At 44.3% G+C, this 23,724-nt stretch overlaps 1 protein-coding gene across 4 annotated transcripts in view; it reads left to right on the top strand.

The window, feature by feature from the left end:
- LOC132392020 (rhotekin-like) overlaps window positions 1-23,724 on the top strand; it is a 258,421-nt gene that overhangs the window by 15,643 nt on the left and 219,054 nt on the right. For 2 of the 4 annotated variants that reach the window (XM_059965934.1, XM_059965932.1), the window contains exons 2-3: window positions 12,570-12,634; window positions 18,484-18,537. In XM_059965934.1, coding sequence (XP_059821917.1) covers window positions 12,570-12,634; window positions 18,484-18,537 — 119 coding nt within the window. The remainder of the gene's footprint in view (window positions 1-12,569; window positions 12,635-18,483; window positions 18,538-23,724) is intronic. The other 2 variants (XM_059965935.1, XM_059965933.1) reach the window with 1 other exon arrangement.

Genomic DNA, 23,724 nt, shown 5'->3' with positions numbered 1-23,724 from the left:
GTCTCCAAGTATTGAACATGACTTTCTAAATCTTCAGAAGTCGAATCGATGCGAGATAAGTGTTCAGCATGTTCGTCCACTCGATTGTTGATCCGATCCAGTTTGGCTTCCAGCTGTTTGAAAGCGGTTCTAAATTCCTTTAAAATATCGTCTCGATGCTGTTCCAGCGCAGCGAGGGTCTCAGAAGGCAGAGCGGGAACTTCCTTTCTCCCGGATTTAGAACTCTTGCTAGACATTGTAAGGTAGATGTGTTCACAGGCAAGTAAAAGAAACCAAATAAAGTTCCTAATTAAGGTTTAAAAAATGGAGACATTTAGTGCAAAGATAGCGAAAATAACGGAACTAAAGTTCGGAGCAGCTAAGCAATCGCCATCTTACTGGAAGTCGCAGCTGAGAGTTCTAAGGCAGATGTCAGTTGCTATTTCCTTGTTCATTAAGATGTTTCTCATTTCTGTAAATGCTGTTCTTGCTATTGCCATTCTTGCTTTTATGTCTGTTTCGCATTTACCATTAGATGTTACTCATGATCCAAGGTACTTGAAGTTGTGGACTTGTTTCAGGATTTCATTTTCCAATACAATCCTACAGTTTGGGATATTTTGTTTAAGGTTAGGTCTTTTGCTCTCTGTGTTGATGGTAGATACTTGTTTCTGTAAATTTACTTCACTATTTGCTATCAGTACTGTATCATCTGCATAGTGGAGGTTGTTGATATTGTATCCTCCTATACCTACTTATTCCAGGTAGGTCTTGTATGGTTCTCATGATGTTTTCACTATACAGGGAGAACAGGTCTGGTGATAGAACACAACCCTGTCTGACTCCTCGCTTTATTGTCCGATACTCACCAATCTCATTGTCTATCCATTCGGCTGCACTTTGTTGATTGTAGAGATTGCTGATTATTCTTAGATCTTTTCCGTCGATATTAATATCTTGAAGTATTTTCATGATGACTTGGTGTTTTACTGTGTCAAAGGCTTTTGTGTAGTCAATGAAACAGAAGTATAGGCCTTGTTGTACTTCTATTGACCTTTTGATAATATTCCTGAGAATATAAATTGTGTTTGAAGTTCCCTTGTCTTCGACAAAGCTGCACTGTTCTTCACTGATCTCTGGCTTAATTTTGTTTCTTACTCTGAGCATGATGATTTTAAGTAGAATTTTTGTGAGGTTGTTCATTAAACTAATTGTTCTGTGTTGTCCACACTCTGTTACACCTGGTTTCTTTGGCAGTGCAATGAATACTGTCTTTAAAAGATCTTCTGGTACTTTGCCACTGTTGTATATTCTATTCAATAAGATTGCTAATCTCGCTACACCAAAATCTTCTACAGCTTCATACAGTTCAACCGGAATGTTATCTGGTCCTGATGATTTCCCCTTACGCATTTTCTTCATAGCATGTTCTACTTCCTCTTTCAGTATTGCTGGCCCCTCGTTGTTGTTGCCAATGTCAAAGTTGTCCTTTCGGTCTTTGTCGTTGTATAGGTCTTTGATGTATTCTGACCATCTTTGCATTATTTTTCCTTTTTCCATAATTGTAGAGCCGTCTTTTGCTTTTATACATCCTTTTGTTGCCCCGGTTTTCTTCCGATTTGTGACCTCTTTGATCTTGTCGTGCATACATTTGCTGTTTTTGGTCTTCTGCAATTGTTCTATTAACTCACATTTGTTCTTAAGCCACTTTTCTTTTGCTTCCTTGCACTTGTTTGTTGTTTGTGCATGCAGGGATACATAGGTTTCTTTGTTTTCCTTTCATTTTCTTCTTTGTTCCATAAGATTCAGAATTCCTATTGTCATCCATTTCTTAGCTTTTTTCTGTTGCTTGGGAATCACCTCTTGTGCTGCTTGTGTTCTGCTGTCTCTGAGGTTTTCCCATTGCTGTTCTATAATAGTGATGTTTTGTTCTTCACTGTTGTTTGGAATTCATTTTTGATGTCACTGCAACTGAAGAAGGCAATGGGAAACCACTTCAGTTTTCTTCCCTTGTACAATCATGAACTCAAGTCAACTATGTTCTCAGCTCAAAGATGTGAATGGAGCCTTCACTGAAGGAGCCTCATCTGGTAGAGGATCTCATGAGCCACAGGTGAACCTCGACCGTTATCCAATGACTGTTGGCAGATTAAAAGCAAAAAAGATCAGACTAGCAACCTGGAATGTAAGAACCCTTAACCAACCTGGTAAACTAGACAACATCAAACAGGAAATGGAAAGATTAAAAATCAACATCTTGGGAAGGTGTGAGATGAGATGGAAAGGAGCTGGTAAAACAAGCTCAGAGGGATATACCATCATTTACTCAGGAGGAGAAATACATGAAAAAGGTGTTGGAATTATGTTAGATGAAGAACATGCAAAATCAATAAAAGGCTATTGGACAATATCAGATCAGATGTAGTTTCACAAGTAACATGCAAAACCTTTTGACGTTAACATCATTCAAGTTTATGCCCCAACTGCAGACAGCAGTGAAGAAAACATCAATCAATTTTATGACGAACTAGAAACAGCGTTAAGACAATGTAAAAGCTCAGAAAATACTATTATTCAAGGTGACTTCAATGCAAAAGTAGGCAAGACCAGGGACAAGGACAATATTGGGCATTACAGCATAGGTGATTGAAATGAGAGAGGTGAACGACTAGCTACATGGGTCACAGAAAAAGATTATATAATTGGTAATACTGTCTTCAAGCAACAAACGAGAAAACCATGGACATGGAAGAGCCCAGGGGATAACACCAGAAATCAGAATGATTACGTGCTTATAAGGAGAAGGTATAGAAATGCTCTGAAATCATGCAAAAATATTTGGGTGCCGACTGCTACAGTGATCATGTACCAATAATCAGTGTGATGTACCTGAGACTCAGAAAGCTTAAAAGACAAGAGTAGAGCCAAAGCTGAATTTGGGACTTTTGAGTCATTGGTAGCCAACCAGAAAAGGCTCCCTTTATTCCCATTCTTTACCTTCTGCCAATCAGCCGCTGCTTTATTTACATTAGAAATCCTTTCCAGTAATACCAGGGATTCTTAGTTTGTTAAGCAGACTCATGTGTGGCACCTTGTCAAAGGCCACACATCCAAGAACACAGCATTCTCCTTTGTCTATCCTGCTTGTTATTTTTTTTTCAAAGAATTCCATCAGATTTGTCAGGCTAGATTTAGAGGAAGCCACACTAACTGCGGCCTGTTTTTATCAAGTACACAAATCATATCAAGTTTACTTGTCATTCAAACCATACATGGATACAGCCAAACAAGGCAAGGTTCCTCTGGAAAGATTCTGGCATGGATAAAACAGTGGCAGGAGGCAAAGAGTGGGAATAAAAGGAGACTTTTCTGGCTGGCTGCCAGTGACTAGTGGGGCCAAGGTGCAAAAACCTACATGTGCATTCAAAATAGCAAGAAAGGGGGAAACAAAACATAGTCATGTAAGAAAACACATTTTTAGTCCAAGACCCTGAGTGACAAGTCCCGCAAATTGATGGTTCTTGGTAAACGAGAAAATGTGCCCATGCTGGAATTCCAAGCAACACGCACAAAATACTGGAGGAACTCAGCAGGCCAGGCAGCATCCATGGACAATGTACAGTTGATGTTTTGGGCCAAGACCCTTTGGCAGGACTGGAGAAAAGAGATGAGTAGATTTAAAAGGTGGGAGAGGGGAGAAGAAACACAAGGTGATAGGTAAAACTAGGAGGGGAAGGGATAAAGTAAAGAGCTGTGAAGTTTGTTGGTGAAAGAGGTACAGGACTGGAGAAGGGGGAAGTCCAATAGAAGCAAGTAGAAGGCCATGGAAGAAAGAAAATGGAGGAGGAACACCAGAGGGAGGTGATGGGCAGGCAAGGAAATGTGAAAGTGGGGGAAAAGGTGACGGGGAATGGTTAGGGGGTGGGGGAAGGCCATTACTGGAAGTATAAGAAATCAATGTTCATGCCATCAGGTTGGAGGCTGCCCAGACAGAATATAAGGTGTTGTTCCTCCAACCTGACTGCTGCCTCATTGTGACAGTAATGGACACCATGGATGGAGATGTTGGAATGGGAAGATGAATTAAAATGGGTGGCCACTGGGGGATCCCACTTAGTCTGGTGAACGGAGCATAGGTGCTCAGCAAAACAGTCTCTCAATCTACGTCAGGCTTCACCAATACTCAGGAGGCCACACTGGGAGCTCTGGGCACAGTATATGACCCCGACAGACTCACAGGTGAAGTGTCACCTCACCTGGAAGGACTGTTTAGGGCCCAGAACGGTAGTAAGGGAGGTGATGTAGGGGCAGGTGTTTCACTTGTTCTGCTTGTAAGGAGAAGTGCCAGGAGGGAGATCAGTAGGGAAGGATGAATGGACAAGGGAGTCATGTAGGGAGCAATCCCAGCGGAAAGTAGAAAGTGGGGGATGGAAGGAAAGATGCGCTTGTGGTGGGATCCCGTAGGAGATGGCATAAGTTACGGAGAATTATGTGCGGAACTTGGAGGCCATTGGTGTGGTAGGTGAGGATGAGGAACTACTGCCTCGACACCTCACTGAACAAAGGAAGCATGCCGGCGGTAATGAATATCCAATAGGTCTTGCGATCACAAAAGAAACATCCAAGACAGTCACTCACGGTTTCACTACATGCTGCCTTCCTGACAACTCGATGGGACCTTCTCCGATGTCTCCGAGTAGCAGGTAGCAGCATGGTTTGCACCCAGGTCAGCTCTTCTGAACCCAGCCCAGCTCCTCCTGCAGCCTGAAGGCCTGACTCAAATTCTCTCGGCTCAACAGTCCAATTCTGACTCACCTTCTCTGAACTGCTGGCCAGCTCTTATGACACCTGTGGTCGGCTATTCTGAATAATGAACAGCTCACTGATGCTGTAGTCCTGCTAGACATAGAAACATAGAAAACCTACAGCACAATACAGGCCTTTCAGTACAGGCACAAAGCTGTGCCAAACATGTCCTTACCTTAGAAATTTACTTATGCTTACCCATAACCCTGTATTTTTCTGAGCTCCATATACCTGTCCAGGAGTCTCTTAAAAGACCCTATTATAACTGCCTCCATCACTGTCGCAGGCAGCCCATTCCATGCGCTCACTGCTCCCTGTGTTTAAAAAAAAACACTTACCCCTGACATCTCCTCTGTACCTTCTTCCAAGCACCTTAAAACTGTGCTCTCTCATGTTAGCCATTGCAGCCTTGGGAAAAACCATCTGACTATCCACACGTTCAGTGCTTCTCATCAATGCCTCTATGGTTATTGAAGTCAAGAATAGTATTACTATGTATAGAAGTAGTCTTGTAATATTAACAGATTCTCTTTTGTCTATCCTGCTTGTTATTTCTTCAAAGAATTCCAATAGATTTGTCAGGCAAGATTTTCCCTTAAGGAAACCATGCTGAATACAGCCTATTTCATCAAGTGTCTCCCAATGCCTGGAAACCACATCCTTACTCTAACATCTTCCCAGCCACTGAGGTCAGACTGATTGGCCTATAATTTGCTTTCATTGCTTTTTTCTCTTCTTGAAGAGTGGAGTGACATTTGCAATTTTCCAGTCTTCCGGAACCATTCCAGAATCAAGTGATTCTTGAAAGATCATTACTAATGCCTCCACAATCTCTCCAGCCACCTCTTTCAGAACCTTGAGGCATACACCATCAGATTCAGGTGATATAACTTCCACCATATTGCTGGTGTCTTCCACAGTAAAAACTGAGCAAAATACTTGGTCAGTTCATCCAATATTTCCTTGTCCCTCATTGCTCCCTCTCCAGCATCGTTTTCCAGTGGTCCAATATCCACTCTAGCCTCTCTTAATAATGGAGTCCCACACAAAGTGTGTATACTCTGCACAAGCAGCATAGGCCACGTCCCAAAAATGAGTTAGCTTCAGGCAAGAGAACCGCTGATTGCCTGCAACTGTTTGTAAGCCGGGCATGAAGACACCGGACATCAATACTGAGTACTGGGGGAAACTTGCAGATGACCACACAAGATGTTAAACAACTCCTGAAATTGGAAGAAGATAAATGAGCCCATTTCACATACTTCTGGTAATGCCCCCCTTCACCATTACCTATCCCCTTTTCCTTCTCCTTGCCTGCCCGTTGCCCCCCTCTGGTGCTCCTCCTCACTTTTTCTTCTGTCTCTTTCACCAATCTACTTCCCAGCTCTTTAAGAAACATTGATTTCTTATACTTCCAGTAATGGCCTCCCTCCGCCCCCTCATCATTCCCCATCCCCTTTACCCCACTTTCACCTTATTTCCTCCCTCTGGTGTTCCTCTCCCATTTTCTTTCTTCCCTGGCCTTCTATTTGTTTTTATTGGACTCCCCCCTCTCCAGTCCTGTACCTCTTTCACCAATGAATTTCACAGCTTACTTTATCCCTTCCCCTCCTAGTTTCACCTGTCACCTTGTGTTTCTTCTCCCCTCTCCCACCTTTAAAATCTACTCATCTTTTTTCTCTAGTCCCGCTGAAGGGCCTCAGCCTGAAACATCGACTGTACTTTTCTCCATAGATGCTGCCTGGCCTACTGAGTTCCTCCAGCATTTTGTGTGTGTGGTTCGGATCCAGCATCTGCAGATTTTCTTTTTTTTGTGATTTGTTTACTACTCTGTGATGTTTCTTCCAGGGATGGCTACCCTGAAAATGTTTAAATCTTGCCTTTGAAGGGAGTTCAGTGAAACTCTCTATCACTGCTCCCCTGTTGTGATCTCTGTTGCTCTCCGACTCTGACCAAGTGCTTACGCAGACCCACTACTACAGCCATGTATCTTTTTGGGAACATGTCTTTGCTGCCAGCTTGTAGCATACAGTTTCCAGATTTGTATTCAAGCTGCTCGATTTGGACCTTCCGAGGATCCTAGGTACTCACGTTCAATTGACTACTGCTCCTTCTGCTGTTCCCACCTGTTCTATGCACCATGCTTTCTGCCATGAGGAGGTGCCTGGTGTCCCTATCCCAGTCACTTCCACAACTCTGGAATTCTGTCTCCACTGCCTGTAATGGACCTGTACACTTGTTTATCCTCTGCTGGATCCACACTATCAATCACTGGTTTGACTTTCTCATGTCCTGCAAGGATTGGAGGGTTGCCTGTCTACAGACCACAGAACCTGCTGACTCCTATGCCGTCAGGCTTGGATGTCTCCAGACCTTGAACCCTGCTGCTGATCTCAATGGCCCTAACAATCCAGAGCAGACTCATAACCTGGACTCCACTGCCATCAGTGCAAGCTCCAATGACCTTGGACACCTCCAAAGTGCCGATTCCACAAGCCTTGAGCTCCAGGCTGGGTCTTTACATGCTGCTGCTGGAACCCATGTCTCCCTTTCTGCACTGCCACCCCATAATCCTGTCTCTCTCAGGTCCCACCGCCAGCTCTTGGGCCCTCGGAGATTCAATCCTCTCACCCCAAACCTCCCTTCCCCTCAGACACTACCAATCCCCTTCCCTCCTCCGATCCCAGCTGTCATCCACGCCAGGTATTCACCACTCCCTCCGACCTTCCCCTCTCTGAGGCAGAACATTCTGTCCTCAGTAAGGGCCTCACCTTTGTCCCCCTGCGCCCACACCTCAGTGTTCCATGCCTGCCATGAAACTGAGCTCTTGTGCACCACTTCCATCTCTGAGCCTATTTCTTTGGCAAGGACTTGCTACCCCGATGATCCCTTCTCCTTTCTTCACATCCTACCCTGGTCTTCTGCCTGCTCTGTCTTCGTTGCCAACTGCTGACGGAACATAAACCATTTCGACTTTAACACTCCTCTGTTCTATTCTAACCTCACTCCTTGCGAACGCTTGGCTCTCTGCTCCCTCCTTACCAATCCTAATGTCACCATCAAACCCGTAGATAAGGCAGGGGCTTTAGTAGTCTGGCGTACTGACCTCTACCTTGCTGAGACCCAGGGCCAACTCTCAGCCACCTCCTCTTATTTGTACCTTGAACAGAACACCACTAAGGAACACCAGACCCTTGTTTCCCACCCCATCACCAACCTTATTGACTCCCCATCCAACCTCATGGTTCCCGCACCCTGCACCTCCCATTTCTACCTCCTACCCAAGATCCACATAACTACTTGTTCAGATAGACCCATAGTTTCAGCTTGTTCCTGCCCACTGAACTCATATAGGCATACCTCGACTCTGACCTATTCTTCCCCCCCCCCCCCAGTAGTTCAGTCCCTTTTTACCGACATCAGTAACACTTCACATGCTCTGATCATTTCAATGATTTCAAGTTCCCTGGTCCCCATCATCTTACTTTTACTATGGATGTCCAGTCCCTATACACCTCCACCCCCCACCAAGAAGGCCTCAAAGCTCTCTGTTTCTTTCTGGACACCAGACCCAGTCTGTTCCCCTCCACCACCACTCTCCTCCAGCTAGCAGAACTCCTCACTCTAAATAATTTCTCCTTTGGCTTCCCCACTTCTTTCAAACAAAAGGGATAGCCATGAGCACTCGCTTGGGTCACAGCTATGCCTGCCTGTTTGTCAGCTACGTGGAACAGTCTATGTTCCATGCCTACACTGACTGTCCTGCACTTCTCCTGCGCTACATTGATGACTGCATTGGTGCTGCTTCCTTCGTTGACTTCATCCACTTTGCCTTCAACTTCCACCCTGCCCTCAAATTCACCTGGTCCATTTCTGACACCTCCCTTCCCTTTCTCGATCTCACTGTCTCTATCGCTGGAGACAGCTTATCCACCGATGTCTATTACAAACCCATGGACTCTCACAGCTACCGGGACTATACCTCGTCCCACCATGCTACTTGTAAAAACTCCATCCCCGTTTCTCAATTCCTCCTTCTCCGCCACATCTACTCTCAGGATGAGGCTTTTTATTCTAGAACAAAGGAGATGTCCTCCTTTTTCAAAGAAAGGGGCTTCCCCTCCTCCACCATCAACACTGCCCTTAACCATATATCTTCTATTTCATGCACATTTGCTTTAACCCCATCCACCTGCCTGCCACCCTACCAGGGATAGGGTTTCTCTTGTCCTCACCTACCACCCTATGAGCCTCTGTGCCCAGCACATAATTCTCCAAAACTTTCTCACCAACTGGATCGCACCACCAAACACATTTTACTCTCCTCCCCCCCCCACCCCACTTTCTGCTTTCCTCAGGGATCGATCTCTATGTGACTCTTTTGTCCATTCGTCCCTCTCCACTAATCTCCCTCCTGGCCCTTATCCTTGCAAACAGAACAAGTGCTCCAACTGCCTCTACTCCACCTCCCTCACTACCATTCAGGGCCCCAAACAGTCCTTCCAGGTGAGGCGACGTTTCACTTGTGAGTCTGTTGGGATCATATACAGTACTGTGTTCAGCGCTCCTGGTGTGGCCTCTTGTATATCGATGAGACCCGACATAGATTGGGGGACTGCTTCGCTGAGCATCTATGCTCCATCCACCAGAACAAGTGGGATCTTCCAGTGGCCACCCATTTTAATTGCACTTCCCGTTCCCATTTCGATATGTCCAACCATGGCCTCCTCCACTGTTGTGATGAGGCCAGGGCCACACTTAGGTTGGAGGAACAACACCATTTGGGTAGCCTCCAACTTGATGGCATGAACATCCATTTCTCAAACTTCCAGTAATGCCCCCTCCCTCACCATTTCCCATCCCCTTTCTCTCTCTCACCTGATCTTGCCTGCCCATTGCCAACTCCTGGTGCTCCTCCCTCTTGTTTTTGTCTTCCATGGCCTTTGGTCTCTTTCACCAATCAACTTACCAGCTCTTCACTTCATGCCCCCACCACTTCCAAGTTTCACCTATCACCTGATGTTTCTCTCTCCCTTCCCCCACCTTTGAAATCTACTCCTCAGCTTTTTATTCTCCAGTCCTGCTGAAGGGTTTCAGCATGAAACATTGATGGTACATTTTTCCATAGATGCTGCCTGGCCTGCTGAGTTCCTCCAGCATTTTGTGTGTGGTCCATAGAAAGGAATGCTGCATGTCCAGCAGATCTGAGACTTCTTTTACTCCGAGCTTTGCAACACTGCCACCATCACACTGGTTTTGTTAGACACCATGGAGCCGCACCAACAATGTAGACAGCTAGGATGTAACATTCATGGTTGACCTCGACCCACGGAGTGCCACCTACCCACTGGAGGAACTCATCAGGTCAGGCAGCATCAATGGAAGGGAAGGAAGGGAATGACAGTTGATATTGGATGGATAAGCATAGGATGTTAGTCTATGTAAGAAGGTGGGGGGTGGGCAGGAAGAAGGACAAGGTGATAGGTGAAACTGGGAGGGGGGAGGTGGTAAAGTAAAGAGCTGGGAAGTTGATTGGTGAAAGAGATACAAGGCTGGAGAAGGGGGAATCCAATAGACAGGATAGAAGAGCTTGGCAGGAAGGGAAGGTAAGAACATAAGGTGAGAGAGGGAAAGGGGAATGGTGAAGAGGGGCATTACCAGAATTGCAAGAAACCGATGTTCATGTCATCAAGTTGGAGCTATCCAAAGAGAATATAAGGTGTTGCTCCTCCAACCTGAGTGTGACTTCATCATAGCAGTGGAGGAGTCCATAGCCTGTCACAGTGGAATGGGAAGTAGAATTAATAGACAATAGGTGCAGGAGTCGGCCATTCGGCCCTTCTAGCCAGCACCGCCATTCACTGTGATCATGGCTGAACATACACAATCAGAACCCCTTTCCTGCCCTCTCCCCATATCCCTTGACCCCGCTATCTATAAGAGCTCTATCTAACTCTCTCTCGAATGCATCCAGAGACTTGCCTCCACTGCCTTCTGGGGCAGAGCATTTCACATATCCACCACTCTCTGGGTGAAAAAGTTTTTCTGCATCTCTGTTCTAAATGGCCTACCCCTTATTCTTAAACTATGGCCTCTAGATCTGGAGTCACCCATCAGCGGGAACATGCTTCCTGCCTCCAGTGTGTCCAATCCCTTAATAAATTAAAATGGGTGACTGATGGATCAGGAGGTCCTTAAAGCTCTCCACTTCTTTCTGGACAACCAGAGATAGGGTTCCTTTTGACTTCATCTACCACTCCAATAACCTCCGTGTCTAGCACATAATTTTCCGTATGGGATCCTACTACCAAGCACCATCTTTCCCACCCCCTCCACTTTCCACTTTATGTAGGGATTGCTTCCTATGTGACTCCATTGTCCACCATCTCTACCAATTGTTCTCCCTCCTGGTGCTCATCCTTGTAAGTGGAACAAGGGCAACACCTGCCCTACACCTCCTCCCTTACTTCTATTCAGAGCCTGAAACAGTCCTTTCAGGTGAAGCGACATTTTATCTACAAGTCTGTTGGGGTTATCCACTGTATCTGGTGCTCCAAATGTGGCCTCCTGTATATTAATGAGACCTGGCATAGATTGGGAGATCACTTCATAAAGCAAGATCTCTCGGTATCGACTTCAATTTTACTTCCCATTCCTCTGACATGTCAGTCCATGGCCTCCTCCACTGCTGTGATGAGGCCACACTCAGGTTGGAGGAGCAACACCTTGTATTTCGTCTGGCTAATCTCTAATCTGATGGCATGAATATTGATTTTTCATAACATAATTGCCCCCCTACCCCTCCCCTTCACCATTTCCTGTTCCTGTTTCAATCTCTCAACTTGTCTCCTTCCCTGCCTACCATCTCCCTCTGGTGTTCCTTCCCTTTCTTCCATGGTCATCTACCCCCTCCTACAAGATTCAGTGTCCAGCCCAGTATCTCTTTCACCAATCAACTCCCAGCTCTTTACTTCACCCCTGCCCCTCTCCCAGTTTCACCCATCACTTACCCATCACTTGTACTCTCCCAGTTTCACCCATCACTTGTACTTCTTCCTCCTCTCCCACTCCCACCTTCTAACTCCGACCTCATCTTTTTTTCTCCAGTCCTTTGGCCCGAGACATTGTCTGTGTCGTCTTGCCCATAGATTCTGTCTGGCTTGCTGAGTTCCTTCAGCATTTTGTGTGTGTTGTTTTGGATTTCCAGCAACTGTAGATTTTCTTGACTTCGTCCATGTCTCCTGATTCTGGTGACACTATGATTCTGGTAACGGCAATACAATAGTTCAACAAATAACTGATGAAGCACAATGTGTTTAGTGAAGGAGAATGAGAGGAGACATGATAGAGGTGTACAAGTTATTAAGAGGAATAGACAGAGTGGACAGCTAGCGCCAGGGCACCACTGCTCAGTACAAGAGGACATGGCTTTCAGGTAAGGGGAGGGAAGTTCAAGGGGGATATTAGAGGAAGGTTTTTCACTCAGAGAGTGGTTGGTGCGTGGAATGCACTGCCCGAGTCAGTGGTGGAGGCAGATACACTAGTGAAGTTTAAGAGACTACTATACAGGTATATGGAGGAATTTAAGGTGGGGGGTTATATGGGAGGCAGGGTTTGAGGGTTGGCACAACATTGTGGGCTGAAGGGCCTGTAATGTGCTGTACTATTCTATGTTCTATGAGACTTGACATCTTTCACCACATCCCAAGATTAGTTTCTACAAAGTGTATCAATTAATTTAATATTGGTTTTGTGTATTGCTACACTGATGACTGTTTTCTCAGCAGATCTTCAGACGCCGGCCTCCTTGAAGATCGTTTGCCCTGCAAAGCGACGGTTAGTCTATCAGGTAGGAACAGAGGAGCAAAATGGTTAAAATTTGCTCTACTCACAAACACAAGTGATTCTCGAAATTCTGAAGAACAGAAAAGGCTGGAGGAGGAGCTCCACACGTCAGGCAGTTATCATGGAGGGAAATTGTTTACTTTTTTGGCTGAGACCCTTCCATTTTGAAGTAAAGGAGCCATTAGGAAGTAGTGATCATAACATGATAAGTCTTTATCTACAATTTGAGAGGGATAAGGGCAGATCAGAGGTGTCAGTGTTGCAATTAAATAAAGGAGAATACGGAGCCATGAGGGAAGAGCTGGCCAAAGTTAAATGGGCGGATGCCCTGGCAGGAAAGACAGTGGATCAGCAGTGGCAGATATTCTTGGGCATAATACAAAAGATGCAAAAGCAGTTCATTCCAATGAGAAGGAAGGATTCAAAGAGGGGGAAGGGGCCACAGTGGTTGACAAAGGAAGTCAGAGATTGTATAGCATTAAAGAAAAAGAAGTATGACAGGGCTAAGATGAGTGGGAATACAGATGATTGGGAAAGTTTTAAGGAACAGCAGATCTTAACTGAAAAAGCAATACGGAGAGAAAAAATCAGGTATGAGCTCAGTCTAGCCAGGAATATAAAAGGGGATAGCAAAAGCTTTTTTAGCTATGTGAAGAGAAAGAAGATAGTTAAGAACAATGTTGGCCCCTTGAAGAATGAATTGGGAGAAATTGTTATGGGAAACAGGGAAATGGCAACAGAATTTAATGCGTACTTTAGATCTGTCTTCACCAGGGAGGACACAAGCAATCTCCCAGATGTATGGATGGGCCAGGGTCATAAGATATCAGAGGAATTGAGACAGATTGACATTAGGAAAGAAACTGTGATGAGTAGACTGGTAGGACTGAAGGCTAATAAATCCCCGGGTCCAGATGGTCTGCATCCGAGGGTTCTAAAAGAGGTGGCTCAGGAAATTGCGGATGCATTGGTAATCATTTTCCAATGTCCTTAGATTCAGGATCAGTTCCTGAAGATTGGAGAGTGGCTAATGTTATCCCACTTTTCAAGAAGGGAGGGAAGGAGAAAACAGAGAACTATCGCCCTGTTAGCCTAACGTCAGTCGTGGGGAAGATGCTTGAGTCCATTATTAAGGACGAAATAGTGGCACATCTTGATGGCAGAAATAGGATTAGGCCGAGCCAGCATGGATTTACCAAGGGCAAATCATGCTTGACTAATCTGTTGGAGTTTTTTGAGGGTGTAACAAGGATGTTAGACGAGGGTAAGCCAGTGGATGTTGTGTACCTATATTTTCAGAAGGCATTCGATAAGGTGCCACATAGGAGATTGGTGAGTAAAATCAGAGCTCATGGCATTGGGGGCAGGGTTTCAACATGGATAGAAAACTGGTTGGCAGATAGAAAGCAAAGGGTAGCAGTGAATGGGTGTTTCTCGGACTGGCTGGAGGTGACTAGTGGGGTACCACAGGGCTCTGTATTGGGACCACAGCTCTTTACGATTTATGTCAACGATTTAGATGAGGGCATTGAAAACTATATCAGCAAGTTTGCTGACGATACTAAACTGGGTGGCAGTGTGACATGCGAAGAGGATTTGGATAGGCTGGGTGAGTGGGCAGATACTTGGCAGATGTCATTCAATGTGAATAAATGTGAAGTTATCCACTTTGGAAGCAGGAACAAGAGGGCAGAGTATTGTCTGAATGGTGTAGAGTTAGGTAAGGGAGAAATGCAAAGAGACCTAGGAGTCCTAGTTCACCAGTCAATGAAAGTGAATAAGCAAGTGCAACAGGCAGTGAAGAGGGCAAATGGAATGTTGGCCTTTGTTACAAGGGGAATTGAGTACAAGAGCAAGGATGTCCTTTTGCATTTGTACAGGGCCCTGGTGAGACCACACCTGGAATATTGTGTACAGTTTTGGTCTCCAGGTTTAAGGAAGGACATTCTGGCAATTGAGGAAGTGCAGCATAGATTCACTAGGTTGATTCCTGGGATGGCAGGGCTGTCTTACGCAGAGAGATTGGAGAGATTGGGCTTGTACACGCTGGAATTGAGGAGATTGAGAGGGGATCTGATTGAAACGCTTAAGATAATTAAAGGATTTGATAGGATTGAGGCAGGAAATATGTTCCAGATGTTGGGAGAGTCCAGTACCAGAGGGCATGGATTGAGAATAAGAGGTCAGTTATTTAAAACAGAGTTGAGGAAGAGCTTCTTCTCCCAGAGAGTTGTGGAGGTGTGGAATGCACTTCCTCGGAAGACGGTGGAGGCCAATTCTCTGGATGCTTTCAAGAAGGAGCTAGATAGATATCTGATGGATAGGGGAATCAAGGGATATGGGGACAAGGCAGTGACTGGGTATTGATAGTGAATGATCAGCCATGATCTCAGAATGGCGGTGCAGACTCGAGGGGCTGAATGGTCTACCTCTGCACCTATTGTCTATTTTTGATGAAGAGTGCTGGCTCAACTGTTCTCTTTTCCACAGATGCTGCCTGGCCTGCTGAGTTCCTTTAGCATTTTGTGGTGTTGCTTTCGATTTCCAGCATCTGCAGGTTTTCTTGTGTTAGTGATTTTCTGTATGACTCTGAGAGGGTGGTGCTGCTGGAATGCCGGTAAAGAGAGGCATCTGAGGGATTCCTGAGAACCTGACGAGTTATCTGCCATTGTGGTACTGTAGCTGTACAGTTACTGTCATTGAAGCTGTTTCTTTAGTTTCTAGATTTTCATGTATTAGATTTTTATTGTGTCTCTGCATACACAGCCCAGAGTTCATATTGTGCCCTCTTGTCCTGGAGTCCTCCACTATGGGAAACATCCTTTCCACATCTACTCTGTCTAGGCCTTTAAACGTTCGAAGGGTTTCAATGAGATCCCCTCTCATTCTTCTAAATTTCAGTGAGCACCGACCTAGACCTATCAAACATTCCTCGTATGTTAACACTTTCATTCCTGGAATAATTCTTGTGAACCTTCTTTGAACTTTCTCCAATGCCAGCACATCTTTTCTTAGATAAGGAGCCCAAAACTGTTCACAGTACTCAAGGTGAGGCCTCACCAGTGCCTTACAAAGCATCATATTCTTGCTCTTGTATTCTTGACCTCATGAGATGAATGCTGACATTGCATTTGCCTTTCTCACTACCAACTTTACCTGCAAGTTCATATTGTGCTCTCTTGTTGGTTACTGGAAAGTTACTGGCATGGTTAGAGCATTAGCTGATTGGTTGGAGGCAGAGAGTGGGAATAAAAGGATCCTTTTCTGGTTGGTGTGGGGCAGCTTCTTTCTATGCTTTATATCAATAATTTAGATGATGGAATAGATGGCTTTGTTGCCAAGTTTGTAGATGATATGAAGGTTGGTGGAGGAGCAGGTAGTGTTGAGGAAACAGGTAGGCTGCAGAAGGGCTTCGACAGATTAGGAAAATGGGCAAGAGAGTGGCAAATGAAATGCAATGTTGGAAAATGCATGGTCATGCACTTTGGTAGTAGAAATAAATGATCAGACTATTTTCTAAATGGGGAGAAAATCCAAAAATCTGAGATGCAAAGGGACTTTTGAGTCCTTGTGCAGGACACCCTAAAGGTTAACTTGAAAATTGAGTCGGTGGTGAGGAAGGAAAATGCAAAGTTAGCATTCATTCCAAGAGGTCTAGAATACAAAAGCAAGGATGTAATGCTGAGGCATTATAAGGCACTGGTGATGCCTTGTCTTGAATATTATCAACAGTTTTGGGTTCCTCATCTAAGAAAAGATATGCTGGCATTGGAGAGGGGTCAGAGGAAGTTCACAAGGTCGACTCCAAGATTGAAAGGGCCATCTGTACTCACTGAAATTTAGAAAGATGGTTTGCTGGGAGGGTTGTATTTAAGGCAGAGTTTGATAGGTTCTTGATTGGACTCAGCATCAGAGGTTACAGAGAGAAGGCCAAGGAGTGGGACTGAGGAGGAAAGCAAAAAGGATTGAATGGCAGAGCAGACTCGTTGGGCCAAATGGCCTAATTCTTGTCCATGTCTTATTGTCTTATGGTCTTAATACCAGGGCAGGGTGGTCTTAAACTAAAGGGCCTGAATTATAATTGACTGGAAAGTGGGTGGTGAGAATATGGAATAAGATGCCAGAGGAAATGATTGAGGCACAAAGAATTATTACACTTATAAGACACTTAGATGTTACATAGATAGAAAGTGTTCAGAGGGATATGGACAAAGCATGGGAAAATGCAACTAGTTGAAGTCGACAGCTTGGTTAGTATGGAGAGGTTTTCACTTTGACTCTTTCCTCACTTGCACTACCAGCGCTGTTTGTGTTGAATATTGAAAGGCTGAGATAGAGTGGATGTGGAGAGGATGTTTTCTGTAGTAGGTGAGTCTAGGACCAGAAGGCACAGCCTCAGAATTGAATGGCATCCATTTAGAACAGAGATGAGGAGGAATTTCTTTAGCCAGAGGGTGGTGAATCTGTGGAATTCATTGCCACAGATGACTGTGGAGACCAGGTGATTGATGAGTTCTTGATTAGTTGGGGTATTAAAAGCTATGGGAAGAAGGTAGTAAAATGGGGTTGCAAGAGATGATAAATCAGCCATGATGGAATGGCAGAGCAGACTTGATGGGTTGAATGTTCCATGTCTTATGGTCTTGAACATTCTTTCTATGACCAAGTGGTCTTCCTTGGGTGGCTGTTTTCCTTTCAAGTGCCCAAGATATGTGGGTTGGTGGGTTAATTGACTGTGGTAAGTCAAGAGAGACTGGAGCATTATGGGGAAACTGTAGAAAATTGATTAAATATAAGGGGTAAATGGGATTAGTATAAATATTCTAATGCTTATTGTCAGTGAGAGCAGAGGCTGAAGATGCTGTTTTTGTACTGTGTGTCATTGTGTATGACTGCAGACAGAGAGAGAGTTGTTAGGTGTGGGAAGGATGTTGAAGGAGAAAATTGGAGCTGTATACAGTATATTTACTGTATTGGATTTTGTGATGGGTAGATTGATATTTGAGGCGAGACTGAGTGACAGTGGCTTGTCTATCCTGGAGCTGGAAAACATGAGCATTGTAAGGTTTCAAGAGATTGATGAGGTAGACGTTGAAAAGTTATCTCCTCGGTCTTCAGCATGAGTAAATTGACTCCCAGGTTCTAGACTATCAGAATCAGGAAGATGGGGAAACAAGAGGGTAGGGACCTTTTGGAATACTCCACATGAGGAGAGCTGTCTGAGCATATAGACAACTGTTAGTAGATTTTGGTTCAGTAATTGAACTATGGTGCAAAAATCTTGGTGCTGGAGGAATTCAGAGGATCGAATGGCATCTGTGGGGGAAATCAAGAGGGCCACATACCATTTCTTATTGGTGGGTTGGTGGAGAAAGTTAGCATTTTCTGTTCCAGGGTGTTAACATTTCAGATGACCTGTCTTAGCTTGTCAAATAGATGCAATCACAAAGAAAGTGCACCAACACCTCCAATTTCTTAGAAGCTTAAGGAAAGTTGGTACATAAGCAAATATTCTGACAAGCTTGCACCGAAGCACTGTTGAAAACATTCTGCGCTTTCTGTGTCTCCTTGGAATTAGGATATTTGAAATGTGGCTGTAGCTGTGTCCATTCTAGGCAGAGTTTGACAGACCTGGTGCTGAGGAAGTTGGTAAGAGGGTTGAGAATATTTTGAATACTGAAGGGATAAGAAGCGTTGGGGAGTGAGTGGGAATGTGTAGCACCAAGACACCAATGTGCAGTGCATGCTTGTAACACCAGAAGGGTCTGCTACCATGTGGTATCTCTGATAATAAAATAGAATGGAATGCAGGAGCAGCTTTGTGGGATACCAGTGTTTTGTTTTTATTAACAGATCTACGAATTCCTTTGATGTGGAAAGACACTGATTACTTCAGAAATAAAGGAGGTAAGAACTACAATGTGTTTGCAAGTGAATGCAGGCTGTGATGTCTGTGAGAATTTGAGAAGGGGAACAGATGGAAGCAAAATTCAAAGTAAATTTATTATCAAACTACATATACAATATGTCACCATATACAACCCTGAGATTCATTTAGTAAACACAAAGTACACTGCAGATGCTGTGGTCAAATCAACACGTACAAACAAGCTGGATGAACTCAGCAGGTTGGGCAGCATCCGTTGAAATGAGCAGTCAACGTTTTGGGCCGAGACCCTTCGTCAGGACCTGCTGCCCGACCTGCTGAGTTCATCCAGCTTGTTTGTACCTGAGATTCATTTTCTTGTGAGCATGCTCAGTAAATCCAAGAAACACCATCGAATCAATGAAAGACCGCACCCAACAAGATGGACGGCTAATGTGCAAAAGACAGCAAACTGCAAATACAAAAGAAAAAAAAACAATCAACAATAAATATCAAGAGCACGGGATGAGTCCTTGAAAGTAACTCTATAGATTATGGGAATGAGTGAAGTTATCCCCAAGAGCCTGATTGTTGAGGGGTAATAACTGTTCCTGAACCTGGCAGTGAGGGTCCTGAGGCTCATATACCATCTTCCTGATGGCAGCAGTGAGAAGAAATCATGACCTGGGTGGTGGGGGACCCTGATGATAGGTGCTGCTTTCTTGTAACAACTTGCTGTGAGATGGGCACAATGGTGGGGCAAGCTTTCCCTGTAATGGATTGGATGGTATCCACTACTTTTTGTAGACTTTCCTGTTCAAGTGTAATGCTATTTCCACACCAGGCCATGATGCAGCCAGTTATTATACTCTTTCCACCGCACATCTATAACAGTTTGTCGAAGTTTCAGATGTCATGCCAAAACTTCACAAACTTCTAAGGAAGTAGAGGGGTCATTGTGCTTTCTTTGGAACTCACTGACATGCTGGGCCCAGGACAGATCCTCTGAAATAATAACATTGAGGAATTTAAAGTTGCTGTTTCTCTCCACCTCATGGTGATGGTGATAGTCCTCATCATTGCTGATGAGGACTAGCTCATAGACCTCTGGTTTCCCCCTCTTGATGTCAATAATCAGTTCCTTGGTCTTGCTGACATTAAGAGGTTGTTGTGGCATCACTCAGCCAGATTTTCAGTCTGCTTCCTAAATGCTGATTCATCATCTTTGATTTGGCCAATGACAGTGAATGGAAAATTGCTAATGTCACTACATTCTTCAAGAATGGAGAGAGGCAGAGGAAAGGAATTACAGGCCAGTTAGTCTGACATCAGTGGTTGGGAAAATGTTGGAGTTGATTGTTACGGATTTGATTTTGGTGTATTTGGGGAAACATAATATTGGCCGTAGTCAGCATGGTTTCCTCAAGGGAAAACCTTGCCTGGCAAATATCTTGGAATTCTTTGTAGAAATAACAAGCAGGATAGTCATAGGAGAATTGGTGCATGTTGTTTATTTACATTTTCAGAAGGTCTTTGACAAGCTGCCACATATGAGGCTGCTTAACAAGTTAAGAGCCCTTGATATTATGGGAAAGATACAAGCATGGATCAGGGATTGGCTGATTGGCAGGAGGCAAAGAGTGTGAATAAAGGGAGCCTTTTCTGGTTGGCTGCCAGACACTAGCAGAGTGTGGACCACTTATTTTGACATTATATGTCAGTGATTTCAATGTTGGAATTAATGGTATTGTGGCAAAGTTTACAGAAGATATGTGGAGGGGCAGGTAGTTTTGAAGAAGTAGGTAAGGTCCCCATAGGAGGTTGGTCAAGAAAGTTCAGTTGCTTGACGTTGAAGATGAGATAGTAAATTGGATTAGACATTGGCTTTGAGGGAGTAGCTGGAGAGTGGCAGATGGTTGCCTGTTTGACTGGAGGCCTGTGACTAGTGGAGTGCTGCAGGAATTGGTGCTAAATCCTTAGTTGTTTGTCATCTATATCAATGATCTGGAAGTTATTTTGGTCAACTGGATCAGCAAATTTGTGGATGACACCAAGTTTAGGGGTATAGTGGACAGGGAGGACGACTATCATGGCTTGCAGAGGGATCTGTATCCTCTGGAAAAATGGGCTGAAAATGGCAGATGGAATTTAATGCAGACAAGTGTGAGGTGTTTCACTTTGGTGTGATCAACCTACATAGGTCTTACAAAATGAATGGTAGGGCACTGAGGAGTGTGAAAAAATAAAGGTATCTGGGAATAGTCCCTAATTTATTGACAGTGACGTCACAGGTAGAGAGGGTCATAAGGAAAGCTTTTTTGCATATTGGCCAACATAAATCTAAATGTATTGAGCACAAGAGATGGAATGTTATGATGAAATTGTACAAAATGTTGGTGAGACCTAATTTTGGGGTATTGTGTGCAAATTTGGTAATCTACCTATAGGAAAGATGTAAACAAAGTTAAAAGAACACAGAGAAAACTTACAAGGATGTTACTGGATCTGGAGGACCTGAGTTATATGGAAAGATTGAAAACGTTAGGACTGTATTCTTTGGAGAGTAGAAGGTTGAGAGGAGATTTGATAGAGGTATACAAAATAATGAGGGGTATAGATAGGGTTAATGCAAGTAGACTTTTTCCACTGAGATTGGCTGGGACTGCAACCGGAGGTCTTTGATTAAGGGTGAAAGGTGAAAAATTTAAGGGGAACCAGAGAATACTACAGCACAGTACAGGCCCTTCAGCCTTCCATGTTGTGCTGACCATTATAATCCTTAAAAAAGGAGTACTAAACACACACTACCCTATAACCCTCCATTTTTCTTTCATCCATGTGCCTGTCCAAGAGGCTCTTAAATACCCATAATAGAGGCTCTTAAATACCCCTAATAGCCTCCACCACCATCCCTGGCAGGTCATTCTAGGCACTCACAACCCTCTGTGAAAAAACTTAACCCTGATGTCTCCCCTAAACTTCCCTCCCTTAATTTTGTACATATGCCTTCTGGTGTTTGCTATTGGTGCCCTGGGAGACAGGTAGTGACTATCCACCCTATCAATGCCTCTCATAATCTTGTAGACCTCTATCAAGTCCCCTGTCATTCTTCTACACTCAAAAGAGAAAAGTCCCAGCTCTGCTAACCTTGCTTCATATGACTTGTTCTCCAAACTAGGCAACATCCTGGTAAATCTCCTCTACACCCTCTCCATAGCTTCCACATCCTTCCTATAATGAGGTGACCAGAATTGAACACAATACTCACCAGAGATTTGTAGAGTTGCAACATGACCTCTCTACTTTTGAACTCACTCCTAGCACTGAAGCCTAGCATCCCATGGGCCTTCTTAACTACCCTATCAACCTGCGCAGTGATATCACCTTATGCTTGTCCGGATTGAACTTCATCTGCCATTTTTCACCTTACACTTGTCCGGATTGAACTCCATCTGCTATTTTTCTGCCCCACTCTGCAGCCTGTCTATATGCTCTTGTAACCTTCGACAACCTACAGCTCCATCTACAACTCCTCCAATCTTTGTGTCATCCGCAAACTTACTCACCCATCCTTCTGCCTCTACATCTAGGTCATTTATAAAAATGACAAATAGCAGGGGTCCCAGGACAGATCCCTGTGGCACTCCGCTAGTCACCGACCTCCAGGCAGAATACTTTCCTTCCACAACTACCCTCTGCTTTCTTCCTGTAAGCCAATTTTTTATCCAAACAGCCAAGGTTCCACTTATCCCATGCCTCCTGACTTTCTGGATGAGTCTCTCATGCTTGTCAAATGCTTTGCTAAAGTCCATGTAGACCACATCCACTGCCCTACCCTCATCAATTTCTTTTGTTACCTCTTCAAAAACCTCTATCAGGCTCATGAGGCATGATCTTCCCTTCACAAAGCCATGTTGTCTATCCATGAGTAGACTGTACCTCTCCAAATGCTCATAGATCCTATCCTTAAGAATCCTTTCCAGTAGTTTGCATACCACTGACGTAAGACTCACCGGTCTATAGTTCCCAGGTTTCTCCCTATTACCTTTTTTAAACAAGGGAACTACATTTGCCATTCTCCAGTCCTCCGGCACTTGCCCTGCAGCCAAAGAGGATTCAAAGATCATAGCTAATGCTCCTGCGATCTCTTCTCTCAATTCCCACAACAACCTGGGGTGTATCATATCCAGCCCTGGGGATTTATCAATCTTAATGTTTTTAAGGAGATCCAGCACTTCTTCCTTAATCTCCATATTGTCCAGCACACAGGCCCGCTCATCCTCAACCTCATCCTGATCAAGATCCTTTTCACTTGTGAATACTGAAGCAAAGTATTCATTTAGGACCTCCCCAATCTCCTCCGCTTCCAGGCACATGTTGCCCTCTTTATCCTTTAGCGGTCCCACCTTCGTTCTCGTCATCCTCCTATTCTTCATATACGCATAGAATGCCTCGGGGTTCTCCTTAATCCAACATGCCAAGGCCTTCTCATGCCCTCTTCGAGCTCTCCTAAGTCCTTTCTTTAGCTCCTTCCTGGCTACCCTTACAGTCAGAAACAGGTGAATTGATCGTAGGGAACAAGGACATGGCAGACCAATTGAATAACTACTTTGGTTCTGTCTTCACTAAGAGGGACATAAGTAATCTTCCGGAAATAGTAGGGGACTGAGGGTCGAGTGATATGGAGGAACTGAGGGAAGTACATGTTAGTAGGGAAGTGGTGTTAGGTAAATTGAAGGGATTAAAGACAGATAAGTCCCCAGGGCCAGATGGTCTGCATCCCAGAATGCTTAAGGAAATAGCCCAAGAAATAGTGGATGCATTAGTGATAATTTTTCAAAACTCCTTAGATTCGGGATTAGTTCCTGAGGATTGGAGGGTGGCTAATGTAACCCCACTTTTTAAAAGAGGAGGGAGAGAGAAACCAGGGAATTATAGACCAGTTAGTCTGACATCAGTGGTGGGGAAAATGCTAGAGTCAGTTATCAAAGATGTGATAATGGCACATTTGGAAAGCGGTGAAATCATCGGACAAAGTCAGCATGGATTTGTGAAAGGAAAATCATGTCTGACGAATCTTATAGAATTTTTTGAAGATGTAACTAGTAGAGTGGATAGGGGAGAGCCAATGGATGTGGTATATTTAGATTTTCAAAAGGCTTTTGACAAGGTCCCACACAGGAGATTAGAGTGCAAACTTAAAGCACACGGTATTGGGGGTATGGTAT

The sequence above is a fragment of the Hypanus sabinus genome, chromosome 3 (assembly GCF_030144855.1).
Source record: "Hypanus sabinus isolate sHypSab1 chromosome 3, sHypSab1.hap1, whole genome shotgun sequence".
Lineage (NCBI taxonomy): Eukaryota > Metazoa > Chordata > Chondrichthyes > Myliobatiformes > Dasyatidae > Hypanus > Hypanus sabinus.
Note: the sequence above shows the minus strand (reverse complement) of the source record. Positions and strands in the feature narration are given on the sequence as shown.